Below are 23,635 nucleotides of genomic sequence, written 5' to 3' on the forward strand. Positions count from 1 at the left end.
AATTTCGAGTTAGACTAACTCTATCTCTTGAGAATAAATAATTGAAAATTCTGATAACTAATCTAATCGCTAAATAATGTTAGGAACCTTAATATTAAATTTTTAATCGATAGATATTCGATAAAAAAATGGTTTAAGTATACTAGTGTATAATTAGGCGTTCAAATCACACTTGGGGATAATTTTTGGTTTTAAGATTAGAATGGAGAATTTAAGTAGAGGTTAGGAAGCAAAGTGAAAAGACTAAAATGCCTTACAACCACAACATTTCCATGCAAAACCAAACAATCCCTCTGACAGCATTTCAATCACCGCCCCAATCGGCCAATCACATTTTCACCAATTCTATACGCAACCATTTCCTACACTCAAACCCTTCTCCAAAACCGCGGCACCATATCTCTACCTCTTCGTTCCTATATCACAAACCACCATTCCATTTCCTCTGCACAAAATTCCCTCAGACCACAACACTTCCTCTCCACAACCACATTTCCCCTTTGTCTTGTTATCATCGACAAAGAGGAACCGAGGGAAGAAGCCGTGAGCCGCAAAATTTTCTGGTTCTGCCATGAGCTGGAGTGAAACCAGGGAGAAAATCGTGAGTGAGCTTCACCATTCTGCACCTCCATCTCCACCAGCTGCAACCAGTTCTCAGCCGCAACCACTGCAACCGCAACCAACCCTCGAAGCCGTGCGTGAGGGCCGAGAGGAAGAAAGAAATTCCAGACTTCTTGTGTGTAGGCTTAGCTTGTATCTGAGGTAATTGCTGGGCTAAATTAGGTTAATTACTAATAGATAAAGACATATCAGAGCCTGCATGTGTTGCTTGTTCAATCGGTTGATGAATTCAAGACACTAGAAAATTCTGTTTTGATGAAAATGTTTTTGCCGAGGAACTGGTTTGGAAATGTAGCTTTATTTTTGCTTCCCTGTGACAATCTGAACTTAAAGATGTGTCTCCCTAACTTAAGACAAGATGAATAAGTTAGTTCCAGCTTTGCATGTTGATTTTAAACCATCGGATGAGACATTAGAAAAAGAAAAAAATCTGACTGGATGGCTAAATGGTTCGGCCGAGAGATTAACAAGGTATTGCAGTTTCTAATCTGTCCAATTTTGATAACCTGAGGTTGAGATTATGATTAGTTAACTAAAAAGTGAAAGATTAAGTTGATTAGGGTGTTGCATGTGGAATCTAGACTCGGATGATGATGTTAAGGCATAAGAAAATTCTGTTTTGAAAAGAAAATGGTTGACCGAGAATTGATTAAGAATTTCATGATGTAATCTGCTTTGTTGTGATGATCAAAACCTGAGATTATGATTAGTTAACTTAAACTTGGATGATTAATACGATTAAGGCTTTGCATGTTGAATTGGAGTTCCTAAAATGCTGATTTAGCCAAGGAAAAAGCTAGATTAAGAACATACAATTTCTGGATTTTTGGGATGTTTGAAGCTGTTATTCGAATTCGATTTTGAACCAGAAATGTTAATTAGCTAGCCAAAGGTTCACATGACGAATTTGAGAATCTAAAACCATGTTTTAGCCAAGGAAAAGTTGGATTTATAAAACCCTAAGTGCTGGAAAAGTATTGATAGCCGAGGGGTATGAACCAGAATTTTCAGTTTGTCTTTGGAAATTTTAATTGGTTTCTGGAAATTTATTTTATTTTTCCCTTGGAATATAATGGTTTAGTAATACATAAGAGATGTAAATTTTAAGTTGTTTGGCAATGAAATATTGGGTATATTGAAAGATTGAACCAAAAATGTTGATACATAAATGCTGGAATTTCTTTTGTGATAGCCGAAGGTTGAATTGGAACCTCAGCTTGGTTTTGAAATTTTTCTTTGAAACATAATGGTTGGAAATGCCAGGAATATGTTGTTTTAGGGTTCTATAAGAAATGTATGGATGGTTTGAATAAAAACCTTATGGTGTTAAAAGAGAAAAAAGAGTTTTTCACAAGTGAAAAATGAGTCTTCAGATTTTCGGATTTCACTGACCAGTCTCAGAAAAATGCTTATATCTTGGTGTAGGAAAATCCGTTTAAGGTACCGTCAGTGGCATTTAAAACTAGAATCATGGGCCTTTGTTCTGTAGAAATTTTATATTTTTCCTCCATATGTACTGCTGTCCGTGACTCCTCAAAGTAGGCTGTCCTGCTTGAATGTCCTGTTTCTTCATGAAACTGAATTTTGACTTGGATCAAACATTTAGCTTATTTGTGATTTGAATTCCTGATTGAATTGTGGTTGGAAGTGATTGATGGTTGTCAAGGGCTAATGATTGATGAAGCCCTTGGCCATTTGAATGATTTTATAAGTATTAAAGGGTGATGAAATTTAATTGCTGGAATTTCTTGGAGGCCTTACCTTCATTTTGTTTTAGTTAAGATGTGATATGAGCTTGCCAAAATCAAGTGCTAATGATTGACGAAGCCTTGGTCATTCGTTTTATTCTTGATCAGAATTGAATCTGTTGAAACCTAGGGCTAATGATTGACGAAGCCCTAGTGAGATTTCTATTTGAAATGTGAGTTGGTTATATTGACAAATCTGAAATATTATGTGCTTGTAAATCGGAATTGTAAGGAATCCATTTTGGTCCTGTGAACCTGAGAAGTTTTTAAGCAAGTTATTTAAATATATCTTCACTCTAGTATGGTACGATAAAACTTAGCACTGAATGTTAAAGTTAGAAATTTCGTGTAGGGATTTTCTGAACCTTGCCAACTCGATATTTCTCCTTTAAGCGTAAACTAGTCTTATTACTTTTAGAAAATGATTTCACTAGTTTTAAAACCCTAAGTCTTGATCTATTTCCTTTTCTTTCCTTAAAATTGTCCCTGGCTAATTGTCTAGAGGAAAATTTCCAAAATACAAGATTTTAGTGACTTTAACTAAAAATAGCATAAAACTTCCTCGGCAAGGAAAATTTATTCTAAATAAAATAGTACTAACCGCACTCGTATAAAGAAAAATATTTTTAAGGAAAGCCATATAAAACATTTCCTACTTTTACAAAATTTCAATCCTAAGTGGATGGTCGAATTGTTTCAAGAAAATAATACTAGTTACCCTTTTCTAAGGAAAAGTATCTCAAGGAAAACTATAAGAAACATTTTTACTACTTTTGTCAAGTTTCAACCTAAGTAGATTTTTGAAATTTCTTGAGAAAGTAAACTAGTAATATATTAGATAAACCTCGATGTGCATAAGCTTAAAAACTGAATAGAAACTTATAGTTTCAAAATTTGGTATTCTAGGATATTGCGAGGACGCGGAATTCGATTCCCAATTTGACATCTGAACTTCACTCTTGGTGAGTGTCCCTGCTTGTTCTATGCCTACTTGAATAAAGTGCTTCCTTGACTTGATATGTGGTAATTGTAAAAATGGTTTCTGATCCATCGAAGCGAGCAGTGTGTACTTTATCACACTAGCCGTTCGAGTGGTGATTTGCGTGAAATGTTTTAGTGAATCCATGTGTTGTGACGTCGCTGGGTGAATCCCTCGACCAAAGTTCTGAGGGTATACGCAAGTATACTGCTCCTAATTTCCTGAGGGTATACGCAAGTATACTGCTCCTAATTTTCTGAGGGTATATCTCAAGTATACTGCTCCCTTAGTTGATGTGCGGGCCCGGGACAGGGGTATGAACGGTGACGGGTTAGGAAACAAAATGAGATACTCTACATGGATCATAAGTAGTGAGAGTTGACGGAGGGTCAACTACGGTGGTTTCAGATCAAGCGAGGAATTTGGCTCCTGAGAGCCCCTGTATCCTACTCTGTGCTGTTATACGCTTTCTTAATTATTGAAATTCATACTCGTTACTTGCCTTATGTGATTGCATGCTTTGGGGCACCACTGAGATTTAGCTCACCCCACGTTTATTTGTTTTCCTTAACAGGTGCTGGAAATTGAAAGCTTTGAAACTTACTCATGTTTTCCTTTTGGAATGCATTTGAATGCTATGACTTATTTTTGTGGGCTGTAATGCGTTAATTTGGATAATGTACTTTTATTTTGGATTGCCACTTGAAGCTGGAAAATGTGTAAACCCTAATTCGAGCGTTTGGCTTGTAAGTTTGTAGTAGTGATGTATGTAATTATCTATCCGGATTGGTACGACTTTATACCTTGGTTTGTAGCACGTGGGACGTTTTAGAGTTTCAATTGGCTATTTTAAATCACTGCTATCTCTGAAGTTAATGTGGTTTTAGTGACGGTCTTCTTCGGGGAAATTGTTTTGTAATAGATTAGGTTATTCTTCGAAAGGATTTGGGTTAGAATGCTTACGTGAGTCCTGGCGAGAGTTGGGCAGGCGGCCCGCCAACCCTTTGGTTCGCCTTAGGGAGAAGTGGGGTCGCCACAGTATCCATTTTTTTTAGGGCAATCCAGTAAAATTCATCAATTTCATTCGATCCGTTGGACCCGTCTATCCTCTTTTAGGGTTTTGATCTTAAAAGTTCACTGAAAACGTAGTCAAGACATGGCTCTGTCACATCAGTGTATGTGTTAATCAAAGCAATTAATCTATTCGGATTTGGTCCTAGTTCTGTTGAAAAAATGTCTCTTCTCACTCTAATTGACCAATTTTTCAAATTATTTTTACTCAAATATCAATGAGTTGATCGGATCTATCAGGTATGGTATAGTGCCTGCTCTGAAAGATTGCATTTTCATGCTAGGCCAACCCTTGGCATAAAAGGATCCCCCCATAGGACATGTATACCGATTTTACAATTTTGCTTACTAACTCTGGGTATTTTTTCTTTTATTTTTTCCCCTTCCCTACATTTATAGAAAAGGTTTCAATAAGGTGAAAATATTTCTCAATATCTGATAATAGTTTTGGTCTAATGAATTTTGAAAATTACAAGTATTACTTGATTCTTGAACAGACCCTACAATGTAAATTTGAAGAATTCATCTGAAAGCGCTCGTGTAAAACATTTAAGAGATTTCATGATTTAGTTGCTCAAAAAAAAAAGAGCTATTAAGAGAGAAAAGTGTGTATACATGTGTAAAGGACTTCTTTAGAATTTTTCTTTTCTCATATGTATTATATTTGAAAGAAAATTTTTCAAACATTTGCAATAATGAAGCTTTTATCGTTTTGTATATATTCATGTACATTTCATTCTTTTGCTCATTGAGAGATTTAATGATGAATTTTTAGAAATAAGACCAAATTGAGATTTTTCAACATTTTGCCTGAAAATTCACACTAGATTGGTGATCTGAGCTATACAATAAGAGTGTTCGAAATTAAAAGAGATCACTCCAACTGACTGGTCTGTCTCGAAAGATCTAATGCAATACCTTTTCTCTTTCACTATACAATTCATATTTTGTGCACTTCTATTAACCCCCAAAATCAGTCACATTGATTGACAAACCGCAAATTGGGGCAATCTTTGTTTGAAAAAATGCTCACTGGTCTAACCAGATTCAATCACATCTAAGTGAAAGCAAAAATGTACATTATTCTTGTTTGTTCTGAAAATTTGGAATGATGCTTCGAGCATTCGTTTCTCTATCTATACAGATTTTATCATTTGCTCTCCCATTTGAGCCTTTAAAAAAATAATTTTAATTCAAATAAGAGCCTTAATGATCACTACTCTATATTTGAGAAATTTTCAAATATCAAAAGGGAATGGATTCTTAATGAACTATTCTTTACCTTGGTTGTCATGAGGCGTAAGAATGATACTTTGGCCATCGTTTCTACACCTAAACGCTGTTTACCCCTTGCGTCCTCATTTGAGATAAAATGGGTGGTTCTTTTTAAAAGCACTTATGATCGCACCCCACACTGGGGAAGGAGATTGGAGAATTTGAAAAAAGAGAAGAAAAAGCATAAATGCTAAAATTAAAAAGAGAGGGAATTGCAAATTGGGAAAATTTGATTTTGTGTTTCAATCTTGAATGAAAAGATAGAGAGGGAAAAATGAAGAGTTTTGTCCGGCGGACCACTTATGGATGAACAGGAGTCTTCTTCAGTCAATCGATTCAGATGCATGCAAAAATTTTGCATGAACAGAAGTTTTCTTTCAGGGTCAATATGAGGAATGGAATGAAAGTCAGGCCTTCTTCCTTTTCAATAAAACACTTTATCCCTAGTTATTCCTTTTGAACCTTCAGAATAAATTATTTCGTTTGGCAACCCCTGAAGATCGTAAACCCCACACTGGGGTAAGTTTGAGCTGAAAGAAAGGGAAAAAAAAGAAAAAGAAAAAGAAAAAGAGATAATCTCAGTTAAAAATAAATAATAATAAACTGGGGCAAATTTTAAAAAGTTCAAAGGAATGGCAGAATAGCAAAAGAAAGGAAATGAAAGAAAAGAGAACCTCGGTTAAGCATGAACTGGGGCAAATTTTGAAAATTTCAATGAAATGACCGAAGGCCAGAAAAAAAAAGAAAAAGAAAAGGGCCAAAAGGAGGAAAATGAAAGAAAAAATAGCCTCAATTGAGAATAAACTGGGGCAAGTTTTGATTTAACCTTAAAAATAGGGTTGATGCAACAATGCGATCTCAGATCACTTAAACCACTTTTGAAATTCGTTTTCAAGCCTTAACTTTTCTAAACACCCCACCAGACCCCATTACAAAAGCCGAAAGTCCTGACTTCTGTTCTTTGCAATGGCTCTGTCAAGAAAATTTCTGATGATAAAAATTTTAGCTATATTTTTTGAATTGATTAGGTATGAGGTTGACACTGCTCACCATGTGAAAACCCACAAGGTCGAAAAAAAAAAGAAGCAAAAAGCAAAGCAAGAAAAGTAAATGCAAAAAAAAATGCAAAAAAAAAAAATTCGATGCTGAGGTCCCTGTTGAGTGATGATAAAAAGTCAAACAAAATCCAAGATCTTGGAGTCCAAAATGAGGGCAATTTTGAGAAAAATGCGATCTTCGGTGCAATGTCTTTGAAAATTATTTCTTTAACTATCATCTTCAAGCCAAATTATAAGCTCGTAAAGTCCATTGCTGACTTATCTCTCATGACAACTTGAGGTAAGGATTATACTCCTAAGAAATCTACCTGTCACTCATGATCATATAGTCATAACCAGTTTCCCTATATTTAGCTATTGTTTCTACCCACATGTTACAAGCTTATAAAACTTATGTGTTGACTAAATTTTCTTAAAAAACAAGGGTGACAAGCTGTTTGCTTTCACTAAGATGTGATATTGAATGGGTTAGATGCAATTTGGACACAAAAATAAGACAAATCTTGACATCCCATTTCCTGTAACTACCTCAAATTCAGAAATAATACCCACTTGATTGATCCTGTAAGATGAACTGACAAGAAGTGGTGACCTATTACCCTAAACATCGATGCTAAAGTGATGAAGAAATCTTTTGTAATTTGGTATTATTTTGAGAGATTCATCATGAAATTGGATGTATGAGTTTGAGCAATACTCTTAATTTTCTTCACATTATATGTTGATATTTGATTATTTCCTAGATTTTAGGAAACGCAGTTTCTTATTTTGTTCAAATAAATGGAGAGTTATCCAAACAAAATTTTTTGCAATCAAATGGGCCCACACTGGGGCAAATTTTTATTTGCGAGATGTTGCAAAATAGGCCCACATTGGGGCAAATTCTTGTAACACATTTGAGGATTTCATCCAAGAGTCAAATAAGATATTTTTGAATCAATCATACTGTTCTTTACATGAGTACTAGGTGCATCAATTCAAAAATAAAATAAATAAAAAATAATTTTAAGTGCATATTGTACTTTGGTAAACCCCCTGTGCAGGTATTCATGGCTGAAGTCGACGAAAAAGCATCTAGTAATGTGGAAGGCCGATACCAAAAAGAGAGAAGAAAGAAGGAAAAAGGGCACTAATGTGTGCGTTTTTATTCAACCACCGTTAGCATCGAGTCCATCTCACTAACACGTGCGTTTTTATTCTACCACCGTTAGCATCGAGTCTGCCTCACTAACGCGTGTGTTTTTATTCTACCGTCGTTAGCATCGAATCTATCTTACTAACACGTACGTTTTTATTCTACCGCCGTTAGCATCGTGTCTATCTTACTAACGTGTGTGTTTTATTCTACCGCCGTTAGCATCGAATCTATCTCAGTAACGCGTGTGTTTTTATTCTACCACCGTTAGCATCGAGTTTATCTCACTAACGTGTGTATTTTTCTCTATCTCCGTCAGATTCGGGTTCTATCCCACTGACCAATCATCGAGGCAGGCTCGGGTGTTGATCCCACTGACCAAGTGAATGATCAATTGAAGGTAGGTTTGGGTATTGATCCCATTGACCAAGTCATCCGGCAGGCTCGGATTCTATCCCACTGACCAAATGATTGATCAATTGAAGGCAGGCTCGGGTATTAATCCCACTGACCGATTATCAAGGCAGGCTCGAATTTTATCCCACTGACCCAATCATCACGGCAGGCTCGGTTCTATCCCACTGACCGATTATCAAGGCAGGTTCGGGTTCTATCCCACTGACCAGTTATCACGGCAGACTCGGGTTCTATCCCGGTTTGGATTTTATCCCACTGACCCATCATCACGGCAGGTTCGGGTTCTATCCCACTGACCGATCATCATGGCAGGCTCGAGTTCTATCCCACTGACCAATTATTAAGGCAGGCTCGGGTTTTATCCCACTGACCAATCATCACGGCAGGTTCGGGTTCTATCCCACTGACCGATTATCAAGGCAGGCTCGGGTTCTATGTCGCTGACCGATTTTCAAGGCAGACTCGGGTTTCATCCCATTGACCAAATCATCACAACAGGTTCGGATTTTATCCCACTGACCAATTATCATGGCAGGCACGGGTTTCATCCTACTGACCAAGTCATCCGGCAGGCTCAAGTTCTATCCCAATGACCAAGTTGCCACTAAACATGGGTTAGCCCCACTAGTGAGCATTTCATCACCTTGCCATTAAATATGGGTTAATCCCACTAATATGCCTTACATCTTACCGTTAGACATAGGTCGGTCCCACTAACACTTCATTTCATTCCGTCTATCCCGTTTTAAATTTCTTGTTCGGGTCAGTTCCGTTTTAAATTTCTCATTCGGGTCAGTCCCGTTTTAAATTTCTCATTCGGGTCAGTCCCGTTTTAAATTTTTTGTTCGGGTCAATCCCGTTTTAAATTTCTCGTCTGGGTCAGTCTCATTTTTGAAAGTTTTGTTAAACAGGTCAGTCCTTATTTCAAAAGTATCAGTCGTTCGAGCAGTTTGCAACCGAATAACACAGGTAAGTATTTTGGTGTCTACTTCTTTGTCTCAAGTTTTTTCAAAACTCAGACAAAGAGGGGCAAACTATAGACACCAAAATTTCATCATTTTATTCATATTTTGGTTTATTTGTTTCATTTTATATTTCTTGAGGAAAATCATTTTAGAAAATCGGGAAAAGAAAATTAGAAAGAAAGAAAGAAAAACAAAGAGAAAAAGAAAAGAAAAATCAACTCAGTAAAAAAAAAAGAAAAGAGGAAAAAGAAAAAGAAAAAATATTCTGCGCCATTCGTGCGGAAGCCAGGAGAAAGCTTAAAATTGCAGCGGTCATTTGCCCATTTTTAATCCTTTTGCATTTTTTCTTTTCCCAGTACAGGTCACCTTACCCCAGCAAAGATGATTCCAGAAGAAAGAATGATCTAGGGGCTCCAAAATCTTTAGTAAAAATCGAACTATCATCCCAACCTTAGGTATGAGGGTTTGGGAGATTCTGCTCCATATAAAAGGAAGATACGGGAGAGGAGAATAAAGGTGACGACGGGAGAGTGAAAAAAAAAAAAGACCGACGGCTAAGAGAGGAGAAGTAAGAGGAGTTGGCGGCTGGGCTAAGGAGGAAAAAGCAGAGGAAAAAGAAAAGGTTGAGGAGTACAGAGCATAGAGAATCTGGTGGCGGCTAAGGTTAGGGAGTTATCGTGAGAGGGTGAAACAACAGAGAGATTGAGAGAGAGGGTTGCTGGTAAGAAACCAGAAGCCAAAAAGGCTGGGAAAAACTGAAAGAAAAGGGAGAGGAAGAGAGTTCGGGTTGAGAAGGTTTCGGCTGAGCAGTAGAAAGGCTACGGGACAGAAGTAAAGGACCAGAAACCAAGGAACTAGGGAGGGAAAGGAGTTTCAGCCACTACGGGGAGTAAGGAAGAAGGAACGTGAACCCAACAAAGCGCAACCTCCAATCTTAGGCCAAGAAAGATAACCTCCGTTTCAGCTTCCAGGTATCTGATAGCCATCGTTCTTCTCCTCCTGTGTTTTGAAATTGTAAATACCGATTTCAACATCTTCTTCTTTGCTTCCGAAAATGTTGATAAAGATCCAAACTTTGAGCCTCTGTTTGTTTTTTATAGTGATACTAAGCTTGTTAGTAGCCATGATAAGTTAGAACCAAATCTGCTAAGGTGAAGCCTGGTTTCGTGTCTTTTGTTGGGTCCCTGTTGAGCCGATTTGCATCAATATTGTGTCTGATTTGGTTGAAACTAAAGGCTCATGGTTGCTGTTTTCTTGTCGTTTCTCCTTTTTGCTTCCTGTCTATTCTTTATCCAATGATCTGTTCCTTTTCTTGCAAAATTTGGTAGCTTAGTCGAGTCTCTTTTCGGTTGCTATGCTGGGATTTGAGGATTATGTGAGACAAAAATAATGGGTTTGGTTTGAGCTGCAAAGTTCACAGCAGAAACTCTGCCGCAGTTTTGTCTATTCGACCAGACCGCATTTTTCTTCTTTTGTTTGCTGTTGTTTTTTGAACTACCATGGCTATGGCTGTTTAGGAAATGTCCAATCTTGTGTTACTTTGCATGATTACCTCTGAACTGGGTAAGGAAGAAATGAAACTGTTTGTTGCAGAAATTTTTTTGTTTTTTGCCGAAGATCTGCATGTTCGAATGTCGAATTTCTATGGGTCTGATGTTTGAAATCATAGCTTCACTGTTTGGTTGAGAAGCTGGACGTGTTTGGATGAAAAATTACATTTGATGAACACCACAAGTGTAGCTAATCGTAGCTGAAAATTGCGGAATTTGGTTATTTGATGCTTGCATGATCTTTTGTATGAATTTCTGATGTTCAAACATAAGGATCTTATGTTGGAAAGTGAGATGAATGCTTAGTGACTGTGTTGTATTAGTTGATTGAGATATTGCAATGTTGTTTGCTTGAGATAAAGAAATGAAAAGCAAGCTACGGCTGGAATAGTGCAGAAAGCTTACGAAGTTGCTGAAACTTTGTTGCAGAAGCATATGTTTCGTAGCTTTGCATGCTTGCATGGGAAATGTTTTTAAAATTTTATTTTTGACCCCTTAATACTTGCTTAATGCTGCTATGGCCCATAAAATCGTAAAAGTTAATCAATTTTGTCGTCTTAACATGCCATTTTCTCTTTAATATGTCTTGACTTGTTTTTGGATAGATTCTTAAGGAGTTGTAGGATGAATTTTAAGGGTCTAATAACTTTTTCTAGATTTATAGTTAATTTGATTTTTGGAATTTTGGCATTTTTGTTGTTCAATCATGGCAAATAGTTTTTTCATTTATTTTTGTGAGTTTTGTCATTTGATTGGTAGTTTTTATCTTAAGCCATTAATTTTAATTTCATTCATTTTAGACCCCTAATATTCAATAAATTGACCCCTCGAAATTCTTTGACTTTTACAAGCAAGTCTCTACTTGTTTTAATTTCTTAAACATGGGTTGTTTGCCTCCTTTTAAGTGCCTTTGATTGATTTAATTTCACGCTTATTCCCATTTCACGCTTATATTTCTTAATTAAAGTGATGCTTTGACTCTTTTTATTATTTTGGAGGGTAAAAAAGTGAATTCGTGTCATTAGGGCTCCAACTTCAGGAAGGTACACCTTATCCCTTTTTTCTCACTTTATTTGACCCTACGTGCCCTATGTGACTTTATGTGTTTAATTGCATGCTATTGAAAGTGTTTTATATTTATTATTTTATTTACTTATTTATTGGCTTTAGTTTTGTATATTTATTTTAATTCAATTTTGATCATTTGAAAGGAACTTGAATGCCAAATTTATAATAGTTAGGTATTTATTTTAATTATTTATTTCATTTCCCCCTTCTAGATTGTAGTAGGCCCCCCCCCAAATGTAATAGTTAGGGTTTGTTTGTTTCATGTGTCTTGCATGCTTATGTGCTATGTGTTACTGCTTTCCTTAGGTTTCTGCATCTAGATAAGCATGCTTATGTGCTACGTGCTATGTGAAAATATGTGCCTTGCATGTCTATTTGCTTTTAGTATTATATTTGATTATGTGGATGGAATGCACGTTACCGTGACTAGTCCAATGCTAGTCATGGTCTTCCTCTCGAGCTCTCACAAGTCCAATACTTGTGAGAGAGCGTTAGTAAAGGGCTAGTCCACAGCTAGACCCAATAGGGCCGCTTCTCGCTAGTACATATTCGTATGCCTTCACTACATTTCATTCATTTTTTCCTTTTAGCATTTTTACATTTTTGCATGAACCTCTACCCTTTTCCCGCATTTGAAACACGATCTTTAGGATTTCGCATTTCATTCTAACTATTAGGATCATCTGCTTGATTAGATTAGAGAGTCACCCTTCTGGTAAGGGAAACAAACGAGTTTGGCTACACATAACCTTAGCACGCTTGTTTTCTTTCTAACCAAAAGGCAAATCAAAAGTCACGATTTAGGGTCTCTCCGTACCCGTCTTGCTTGCATTCCTCTAGGGCTCATGCATTTCCAAAGCACATTACACATTTTTACTTTTCACACTACCACTTTTCACATTTTCACTTCACACACTATCACTTTATACATTCTCACTCTTCACACTATCACTTTACACTCTCTCACATTTGTACACGTGCACTTTTACATACTCATTTGCACCCTTGCACTTTACACACCCATTTGCGCACTTGCACCTGGCACTCGTTTTTACACTCAAAGACATTTTTCGCACACACTGATTTTTCCTCATTATTACTCGAGCATTCATTTGCATTTATTCGTGACCTCTTTGAGGGTTCACCATTAGTTATCACAATTCATGTGATTAGAACCAATCGAGTCTTTAAAGAGACATTTTATCCCTTTCAAACCACTCATTAGATTTAGGTTTGCATTCATGTTAGACGCATCCAAAATGCAATACATTTTTTGGGTATAAATAGGAAAATTGTCACTAAATCACGCAACTAGCTTAGGTTAGGGTAAAAGGATGCCTTAGACTTTGTCTTTGTCTTCCCTTTTATCAACCGTGACCCCCGAACTTGTCTCTTTGATTTTCGTAGACTATGAGTCATCTAAAAAGGTTTTTGCTTTATTTTTTTAAAAACTACTTTTTGGGTGATTTGGTACACCTCAACTCAATACCAAATGGCGACTCCTACTTTTATGTTTAAAAACCTTTTTAGATTATCATTTTGGCCAAACCGTCGCATTAAAAAAGTCCCATGGCCTTTCCCTTTATTTCTCACATTCACACACTTCACACATTTCATACATACTACGCATTATGATTTCAAACAACTTTATTTTCCTTTTTCTCAAAAAAATGGGGCGCGACATTTGCTCCACTACCTGTAATTAGGTCCAAATACCAAATATAAGTATATTTCGACAATTAAAACAATATTTGGTAATGACAAAAAGGAAAATTAACCATAAAATTAATAACAAATTATACCCAATCAATTCCCCCCACACCTAACCATGCTTGTCCTCAAGCATGAGAATAACAAATTAAGCAATCAAATTCAAACAATGGCTATTACTCAAATTTTCTATTGTCAAGATACAATTAAAACATATATCAAGTATTAGTGGCAATTTTCAAGAAATATCTCTCCAGTTAGCTTTCAAAATCAAGGACTCTTTCAATTTATAACTAACTATTCTAAGAATATAAAACATTCAACCAGCATCCATAAGCAAATGGTTTGACTATTAAGCAAAATCTCAACATTAAAATTCATGAATCAGCAGGCTAATAATTCATTCAAACACTCCCACATTTTTCACTATTAGCACATTTTTTTCTAAAATATCCCCACACTTGATTGATTTTTTTTTCCAGGGGGAATGCTTAGTTTTTAGCCATTTAAGCGTTTTGACGCGAATTCCGACATTGGCCAAATGAAGGAGTCCGGTTACTCGGCCATCATCGCTTAAAATCCATATATTTATAGCTATCGTCGCTTTTTGACTCGAAAATCGACACTTGTGGTGAAGATCTCCGGTTACTAGGCAACGATACTAGTGGAGTATAGCCAAATACTATTCATAAATAAGCACCAAATTAAAATTAAAAATCACAAAAAATCCGCTTTATTTCTTAAACATGGAGAACTAAGATTAATAGTTGAACAAATTTGCACAAAAAATTACTAGATAAATATTTACAATACTTAGAGAAGTTAACCAAAAAGTGTAAAAGTCACAAAATCTCAAATATTCACCAAAAGATACCCTTAAACTTAATCATGTCATACTTAATACCTTAAAGTGTAAAATCTTAGCAATAGAAAAATTTAAGACATCTAACTATCATTAATTAGGAACAATCACAAATATGCACAAAGATAGGCAAAAATTGGATAAAATTCAACAAAGTCAAACAAAAATTCCACCAAAAATATCTACACTTACACTTTTTCAATAAAATACCAATATACTACTCCCCCCACACCTAAATTTTACATTGTCCCCAATGTAAGAGATAAAGAATATAATACGAAACAAAAGGGACAACGAAACTTCCCTGAGCATGTAATGGAGGGTCTCGAGCAGTTATGGCATTGGTGAAATTGGTTGGTTCTTTCTTTTATCCTTTGTTTGAGCAGAGATGAGAACAGGCCGTGAGGGACTGAGGAGAGGGAGAGCGCCAGCGGTGAACGATGGCTAGTAGCGGGGGCTGAACGAAGACAGCGGCTGGAGCGAGCTGGGAAGGTGCTCGGTGCGGTGGCAAAGAATTATTCCTGGAACTACCAAGCCAAAGAGATAATTAAATGTTCTCTGCTATGGCCTTTGCGGCGCACATGATAGATACCTAATAGGAGAAGAAAACTACTAAGACCCCAAAACAAGACTTCTCATTCTGAACAACGACTAGTCTCTCATCTTGTCGGTTTTTCCACCAAATAAGGAAAACAAAGAGATAAGGCAACTACTGAAGTTTCCTTCTTTCTTGTCTCCTAATGCTAGTAAACTACTAGTCACAAAAGGAAAGGCATTGGTTTAGCACATCTTGGAGCCGGATTTGCAAAGATTCTCAAGGCTTCCCACGTGCACGAAATTTTCTCAAGAAAGTCATCCTTTTTAGTACTTTTCTGCTCCACTACCTGTAATTAGGTCCAAATACCAAATATAAGTATATTTCGACAATTAAAACAATATTTGGCAAGGACAAAGAGGAAAATTAACCATAAAATTAATAACAAATTATACCCTATCACAGAGTCCCTGTTCCAGTACTAGAATTGACGCGAAACTGCTTTTGTTGGCAACTAGGAATATCATTATTATTATTGCTCAGGCACGACACCTGTCACAAAGTATGCAAATCAAAACTATCAACTGATTCAAAATTTTCAATATCCCCTATATCATCAACAAATCTATCATTCTCAAAATTCACAAACCATTTCCAACAAACAGAGTTCAATCGTCTGCAAAATATATTAAATATCCTTCCAAAATGTCCAAGATATTTTAGTACGACGAACAAAAGTTTTTAAATACTTTTTGCCATAGTTTTACTCATCACTTGAAAGAATAACCATGCCTTCTTCTTGAACACATGTTTTGGCAACTCATTTGCATCAACCTAACAAAGAATATCATCCAAATTACATTGTTTGAGATATTTTTCCACTGTTAAAACTTAACCAAAATATGTGTGTCTAATTTGTACTTATGGGAGTTAATATGAAAACATTTTCACCATCAATCAGATCTCTATAATATTCCATTATTTAACAATTCATATACTTGAATAATTTTTTTTCCTTCAGTCAAGTTTCCTGACTTCCCTGGTTGATTGATCAATCATTTCCTTTAATATGACAACCCGCAGCAATCCATAAATCTGACAGGATTCCTCTCTGATCTATGTCTTCACACCTGCAACAATCTAACAATTTTCAGACCAATCTTATAGTCGAATTCTTCACCAACTACACACTTTAGGACCAATTTTGTGGTCTAACTCGATTAACTGAATAATTTTCAGCAACTTTGTGCTCTAATTCTCTAATAGCAGAAACACTGAGGACTAACCTTGTAGTCTGGCTCTGATGCCAATTGTAGAACCCAAATTTTAGGGTTCTAATGATAATAAATGCATACAGGGTTACAAAATTGAAGGGATAAAACAAACACTCAAAATATATGTAGGAGAGAAGAAAATAATAAACTCAACTCAAAATATTATTGAAATCTCAAACAATGAAAAAAGTCACACCACAATAGAAAACTCGACAAACTCTCTTAGACTCTCTCTCTAGAAAACATCCTAAATAATGTCTTATTTATAATCTATTAGACTTGTTGGGAAAGAAACCACTTGTATAAGAAATTATCAAATAAAGCACAAATTCTAAATCACACAAGTACCAAAAACCTAACTCCAACAAAACTAATAAATAAATACTTCTAAATTTGGTTTAATATGCCAACAATGTACATCATTTTCAACACCATGTGTGGAATCGATCAAAACTTATTTTGTGTTTATTTTATGTTCAAAGTGATTTACATTCCAAAGAAATAAAATGTATATTTTGTTGAATTAGACAAAACCGTTCTAGAGTAGTTGAACTGGCAACCATCCCAACTTCGAATTAGTCCAGACTAGCATAAATTTTTTCATTGTTTAAACAATCTAAAATCCCATTTGAATTTATGTTTTTTGAAATTTGTAGAAAAATGTGTTGTAACAATTTGATATATGTGATGTTAAAAAAAAGAATAATGTCGCAGTGCCGATCATTACCATAACTTGTGAATATTTTATATTAAAATATTGGTACAACTGATTAATAGTGGTCCCTACATCTAAGATTAGTATTGCACTACTGTTCATTTAGGTTTCCAATATTCAAAGTTACATCAGGTGGTAATATGTTAACTTCGATAATAAAATTGGTAAATTATAAGTGTGATATTAAATTTACTCTTTAAATACCGAATGTTACTATTTCTCCAACGAAACTTACTAGTTTATAATTAGTAAGTTTAATTCAAATAATAGTAAGTTTTTGTTGAAAAATGGTAAGTTTTACAAATAAAATGGTAAATTGGTGAATTGTCCAAACTTACTACTTTATTTCACAAACTTACCATTTTACTTAAGAAAGTTACAACAATTATAATTAGTAAGTTTAATTCAAAGAATAATAAGTTTTTGTTAAAAATGGTAAGTTTTACAAATAAAGTGGTAAATTGGTGAATTGTCCAAACTTACTATTTTAATTTCACAAACTTATCATTTTACTTAAGAAAGTTACAACAATTATAATTAGTAAGTTTAATTGCCATAATTGCAAGTTTTTGTTGAAAAATAGTAAGTTTTATAAATAAAATGGTAAATTGGTGAATTGTCCAAACTTACTACTTTCTTTCACAAACTTACCATTTTACTTAAGAAAGTTACAACAATTATAATTAGTAAGTTTAATTGACATAATGGTAAGCTTTTGTTAAAAAATGGTAAGTTTTACAAATAAATTGGTAATGATGAATGATTAAAGTAACTAGTTTACTGAACAAACTTACCATTTTAGTTAAAAAAACTTACACAGAATTTATAATCATTATTTTAATGGAATCAGAAAAGACGCTATAGGACCAAAATTGTCGTTAAAGGAGGTTAACTTAGACAACTATCGGTAACTAGTATTATTTTAGTATTTCGTGAGGTGACTTGTCATCACTGCAGCACGATCCTAAAAAAAAAGTTGTTGATAAATGTTTCGAGAAATATTCTCAACATTTTCCTACGAAACTTGGTACTCCAAAGTCCAAACCTCACCTAAGTAAGCCACCAATCCGATGGCTTCTATTTTTTGGTCAGCGAGTAGATATGGTTTGTTTCTGTCTGAATGGACAAACCCCACGTTATTTGCGCTGTTGCGACATGGTTATATAAGCATCGCTGTAGCCGCGATATGGTTATATAGGCATACCTTAGCTTCTTCTAAAAAACTCGGTATTCGGCCATGGCTAAAGAGTCCAAATTCCATGCAGTGATGTTCACAAGATCACGTTCATTTCCACCCCAAGAAACATTGATCGCCTCCCAAAAATCCCACCAATTTTCGCTTCTTCCATCACCTTAATAGAAATCCCACTGCACAAAACTGAAGGACTTCCGGAAAATGCGGAGGCCACTGATGGGTTCAAAATATAAGTGAATCCAAAATATACCCGTTTGATTGCAAGTATACAGGTCAAATAGAAGTTTAGAACATATAACTGATCGATCCCACGAGAACCAACTATTACAAGTACTAGATCCTTTACTTAGTCTATAATTTAGACTATCTGTCAAATAAAGGCAATAAAAATAATAATACTTGTTATCTAACTATTTTAACTAAATACTTGTAAGATAACAATAGAGAGATTTCACTAAATACTTGAGTTTAGGGGGTTAGAATCCATTTATGGCACGAAGATATAAGTGAATAGATTTATCTTTTATTATTACTCTTGTTTAACTAGAGATTCATTTCCAAGTTTATCAAAACTCACTCTCATGATGTAGTGGTATAGAATAGCCTAGTTTTCTCTATTCTCATGGTGAATAACTAGATTTACTCTTTTGTTCTTCATGAAATGTAAAGTTAATCCGCTTAAGTGTACCTTTATTTTCATGAGTCTACTCCTTAAGTCCATTTATGTCATTCCATCATTATTAAGAATTTCTACTGAATAATAACAACTACAAACTTGCTATTGGTGATCAAGTAACAACAAGTAATAAGCATGCATAAATATACAAGTTAATACATGAGATAACAAGTATAGATAATATTTAACACATATCAAATAGCCATAAGTTTCATCTACTTCTTAAATTTAGAAATTTAGCTACTCATGTGAAATAAGACAATAAAAAGCATAATTTCATTGCATACAAAATAAGACAACAAAAAGCATAATTTCATTGCATACAAACATAATGAATCACAAGTAAAAAGAAAGATAGAGAAAGCTTAGCCAAGATAATTTCATTTCATTGCTGGATTTCAATAAGGGAATGGCTTGAGAGTCAAAACGAGGGCTCAGTTCTGTACGTTGCATTAGGAAGTGAGGTGTCACTGAGTCAAAAAGATGTCACCGAGTTAGCACTCGGGTTGGAGTTACCCGAGGTACCCTTTTTCTGGGTCCTGAGGAAGCTATCTGAGTCATTTCAGGTGCCAGATGGGTTTGAGGAGAGAGTCAAAGGAAGAGGGAATGTGTGGAAGGGTTGGGCACCACAGTTGAACATACCGAATCATGAATCGGTGGGTGGGTTCTTGACTCACTGTGGCTGGAGTTCATGTATAGAGGAACTCATGTTTGGTCACCCACTGATTATGCCCTCTTTTTTGGTGGACCAAGGGTTAAATGCCAGGGTTATGGAAGATAGGAATGTTGGAATTGAAATACCAAGAAATGATCCAGACAGGTCTTACACGAGAGACTTAGTGGCTCAGTGTGTCAGACTGATTATGGTTGAAAATGAAGGCAAAATGTTTGGGGAAAAAGCTAAAGAAATGAGTGGAATATTCAGAGATAGAGAATTGAATGATGGTTACGTTGGAAACTTCATAGATTATCTGGAGAACAATAGACACAATTGTTAGATTTTTTTTTAAAATTTATCTGTCTACTGATTAATTTTGTTTTGTTAAAAATGGATTAGATGAAGATGGGTAAAGGTCACTGCAATATGAATCACTACAGTTGAGCTCAAGTCTGTTTGATGTGAATTTTGGGTTAAAAACAAAAAAGCCCCCTGTGCTAAACCTAATATACAAATAAGCCCCCTATGGTTTCAAAATATACAACGCGACACCTCGTGCTTTGAACTAAGTTGTAACACTGACGGAAATCGGTAAAATTAACGGGAACTGATGAAAGGACCCTAAAAACAAATTCTTTATACTTAATTTTTAGCAAATATTCCTATTGTACCCCTTAGCCCCCAATAAAACTCCCTCACAGCGATGCTTGTGTACAGAATCGATTTCTACTTGATTGAGAGAAATTGAACTAGCCTTTGGGAGAAATCAAATTACCACGTAGGAGGTTTGAAAGGTAAAGCCATTCTCCAGATACGAAGTCAACCTGCGAGGAACTACTACACAATCTTGGCTAAGGTAAAAGGATTTGATTTTGGGTTTTAGCTAACAAATTGTTGTTATTAGGGTTAAAGTAAGAATGTTGGTAACTAAATTGGGATTTATCTACTGATGAAGGGAAATGACTGGCTAAAAAATTTGCTCATGTCTTCCTCAAGCTCTCGAGGGGATAGTGGAGCTAGGAATCTACAGTACCAATATAAGCTGTGCGACTGTCGAAGAAAGGCAAAGGTGAAGATTGTTGAGTCCGAAAAGCCATCCAAAGGGATGCTGTACTTTGTTTGTGAAAGGGATGAATGCAGATTTTTCTCATGGTGTAATCCTATCTATAGAGATGAAACCGGCAGAGGAAACTTTTTTGAGAGGCCAATGGTTCAAGAACATTTGTCGTGCTTGAACTCGAATTCTGAAGTGAAGAACTTGAATGATGAAGTGAAGAACTTGAAAGTACTAGTTAGCTATTGTCTAATGGTATCTATTTTTTCACTTTTGCTTCTGTTGAAGAAAATGTCTGTAAAATAAGACAATGAAGAAGCTTATGAATGGAAATGAAGAAAATCAGGTAGTTTGTTTTGTTCATGGAAATGTGCACTTTAGTCTTTTGTTATTCCGAAAGATGTCCTACCTAAAACAATGAAACAAACATCTAACTATTATATACATTTGTAATCATATTTGTGCATTAAAAACAGTTTTGAGCAATAAGCACACACAATAACGTCTTCTGCATTCCAGTTTTGAGTAATAAGTACACCAAAGTACATTAAAGTTCCCAGTCCATAAACTATTCCAGAAATATATCCCACCAAACATCCCACCCAACATTCCAGAAATATATCCCACTATACATTCCAGTTTTGATAACAATTTCAAATAGAGTAGACAAAATACATCCTACCAAACAAAAACTGCCCAGACAAACAGTACATGAAAGATTCCAGCCCATAAAAACTGCCCAGAAATAGCTTCTTATGCAATTGAGAAATACCATTGCAGCCCATAATCATAATGCTCCATTAAAACGGTCAATAAGTACATTAAAGTGTCCAACACCTGACAAGAATCCTCCAAATGAAGTAAACAAAAGCATCCAATCAAAATACATCAAAGTTTCCAGTTTGCAATAATTGATAACAATTCCAAACAGAGTAGACAAAATACATCAGAAACATACATTCCAGCTGTTTGCCAACAACTCTAACGGCAACCACTAATTCCTTAAAACTACACAAAAAGGCAATCAACAAACATACAGTCCACTTCAAAAATCAACTCTAACATCTTCTTGCTGTCTTGGACCTTAGGTTGTATACAACATCAGCAACAGTAGGACGAAGGGGTCCTTTTGCTGGTGAAGTTGTTCCACTCACAGGCTGCAATTGAAGTAGAAAAATATGAATGTTTGAAGGAAAAATGCTTCATTAAATCACTTTTGCATTACATGAAATCCAACCTGAGAACGTGATTGTCTAGCAGGCACATTTTTTGCCACACTCGCAATTGTTGGCTGCGTATACTGCTTCCCGAGCCTACAGCTTTTTTTTTTAACAGGTGCAGCTTGTTCTTGATTTGGGTCTGGTTGCGGGGGCACCATTGGTGAAGGAGCTGATGAATGAAGTTCTGAACTTGATTAAGCTACATTAGTGTTAGGTGCCTATAAAAAAGAAGTTCATAGTAATGTTCAATTAAAATGATTTGGGACAGCAATTAGTCTCAGCCTATGAAATCTGTAAGCTATGTTACCTTGTAGAATTTAGAGTTGGGATGAATGGCATTCTTGCAGGTCCTTGAATTGTGTCTTGGCTGAAAACATCTCTTGCAAGTTACCACAAGACTCTTCCTGGTTGAGACTTGACCCTTTTTAGGCTCGTCGGCTGCCCTTTGCTGGATCTTTTTGGGTCTGCCAAGCATTCTTCGAACTGCAGGAGGTTTTGGGGGTTGTTCTTCACATCTCACCCAGTACTTATTACTTGGGACAGGTGTGATAGTGTGCTCATATGTTTTCAAGTAATTTTCTCTACTGTAGCAGGCATGCACATAATCAAGCAAAGGCAATCTACATGCTCCTATTGCAGCACATGCATGAGCACAAGGATAACCTGTAAGCTGGAAATAGCCACATGTGCAAGTCTTTTCCTTCAAATCCACCATAACAGATTTTCTGGGCCCACAGTCAATTTCATATTTGTTCTTACCATCCCATGTGGGAATACACAGCCTACTGAATTTCAGATTCCTATCAATCTTCTCTGCAATGTTAGGACATATTTTTCCTTGAAATTTATGCATACCAGTCCTCTTCACTTGAATCCTTTGCATGAGCCTTCTTCGAATCCACTCAAGCATCCCTATGACAGGTAGCTCTCTAGCTTCTAAGATATAGTTATTAAATGACTCACAAAGATTGTTCACAAGAATATCACATTTGCTACTTTGTCTAAAATGTGACCTGCTCCATAAAACACTTGGCACTTTTTGCAGCCATTCAGCTGCATCCTTTGAAGCTTTTTCAAGGGAATTCATTGCTAATTTCCAGTCCACTTCATTCCCAGCACTTGCTGCTGCCCAGAACAAGTCTTTCAAATCTTTTTCTTTGAACTTCTGCTTGAAATTTTGGTACATATGCCTCAAGCAAAACCTGTGTTCAGAATTTGGAAATAACTCATTCACTGCATGGACCAGTCCTTTTTGTCGATCTGAGATGAATGTCCAGGGTATGTTTTCCACACCAAGTCCCAGATCAGCCATTAGTAGTTCCAGAAACCACTTCCATGAGTCATACCTCTCTACCTCTACCACTGCTACAGCTATTGGAACCATATTGTCATTGCCATCTCTACCAATTGCTGACAACAACTGACCACCAAACGCAGATTTCAAAAAACACCCATCAAGACCAATTATTGGTCGACAGCCATCGAGGAACCCCTGTTTGCAAGCATAAAGACAGTAATACAGTCTTTGAAATGTCCCTTGTGAACCTTCTTCTGCTGTATCAAGCTTAATCTTGACAGTGCTACCAGGATTTGTCTCTCTAATTGTAGCTGCATAACTCCAAAGGTGGTGATATTGCTCCATATCCGTGCCAAGTATCTCATCTTTTGCCTTTCTCTTTGCTCTGCGTATCTTGGCAACGGACACGTTAATCATTAGATCTCTTCTAATATCATTCTGAAATCCATTCACGGCACACTTTGGGTCATCTCTTATCTTGTCTTGGTACTTCACGCTCAAATACTTAGCTGTTGCATGCTTGTTGTTGTAATCTCTAGCACAAACATGCTG

General features: G+C 35.9%; 1 protein-coding gene across 1 annotated transcript; it reads left to right on the forward strand.

Annotated features, from left to right (window-relative positions):
• Positions 1 to 571: 571 nt before the first annotated feature.
• On the forward strand, positions 572 to 19,852 carry LOC113740837 (UDP-glycosyltransferase 91D2-like). The gene is made up of 2 exons (XM_027268354.2): positions 572 to 762; positions 19,261 to 19,852. The coding sequence occupies exons 1-2, from the start codon at positions 572 to 574 to the stop codon at positions 19,850 to 19,852; spliced, it is 783 nt and encodes a 260-aa protein (XP_027124155.2).
• Positions 19,853 to 23,635: the final 3,783 nt, after the last annotated feature.

Source organism: Coffea arabica, chromosome 4e, assembly GCF_036785885.1.
Source record: "Coffea arabica cultivar ET-39 chromosome 4e, Coffea Arabica ET-39 HiFi, whole genome shotgun sequence".
Taxonomy (NCBI): domain Eukaryota; kingdom Viridiplantae; phylum Streptophyta; class Magnoliopsida; order Gentianales; family Rubiaceae; genus Coffea; species Coffea arabica.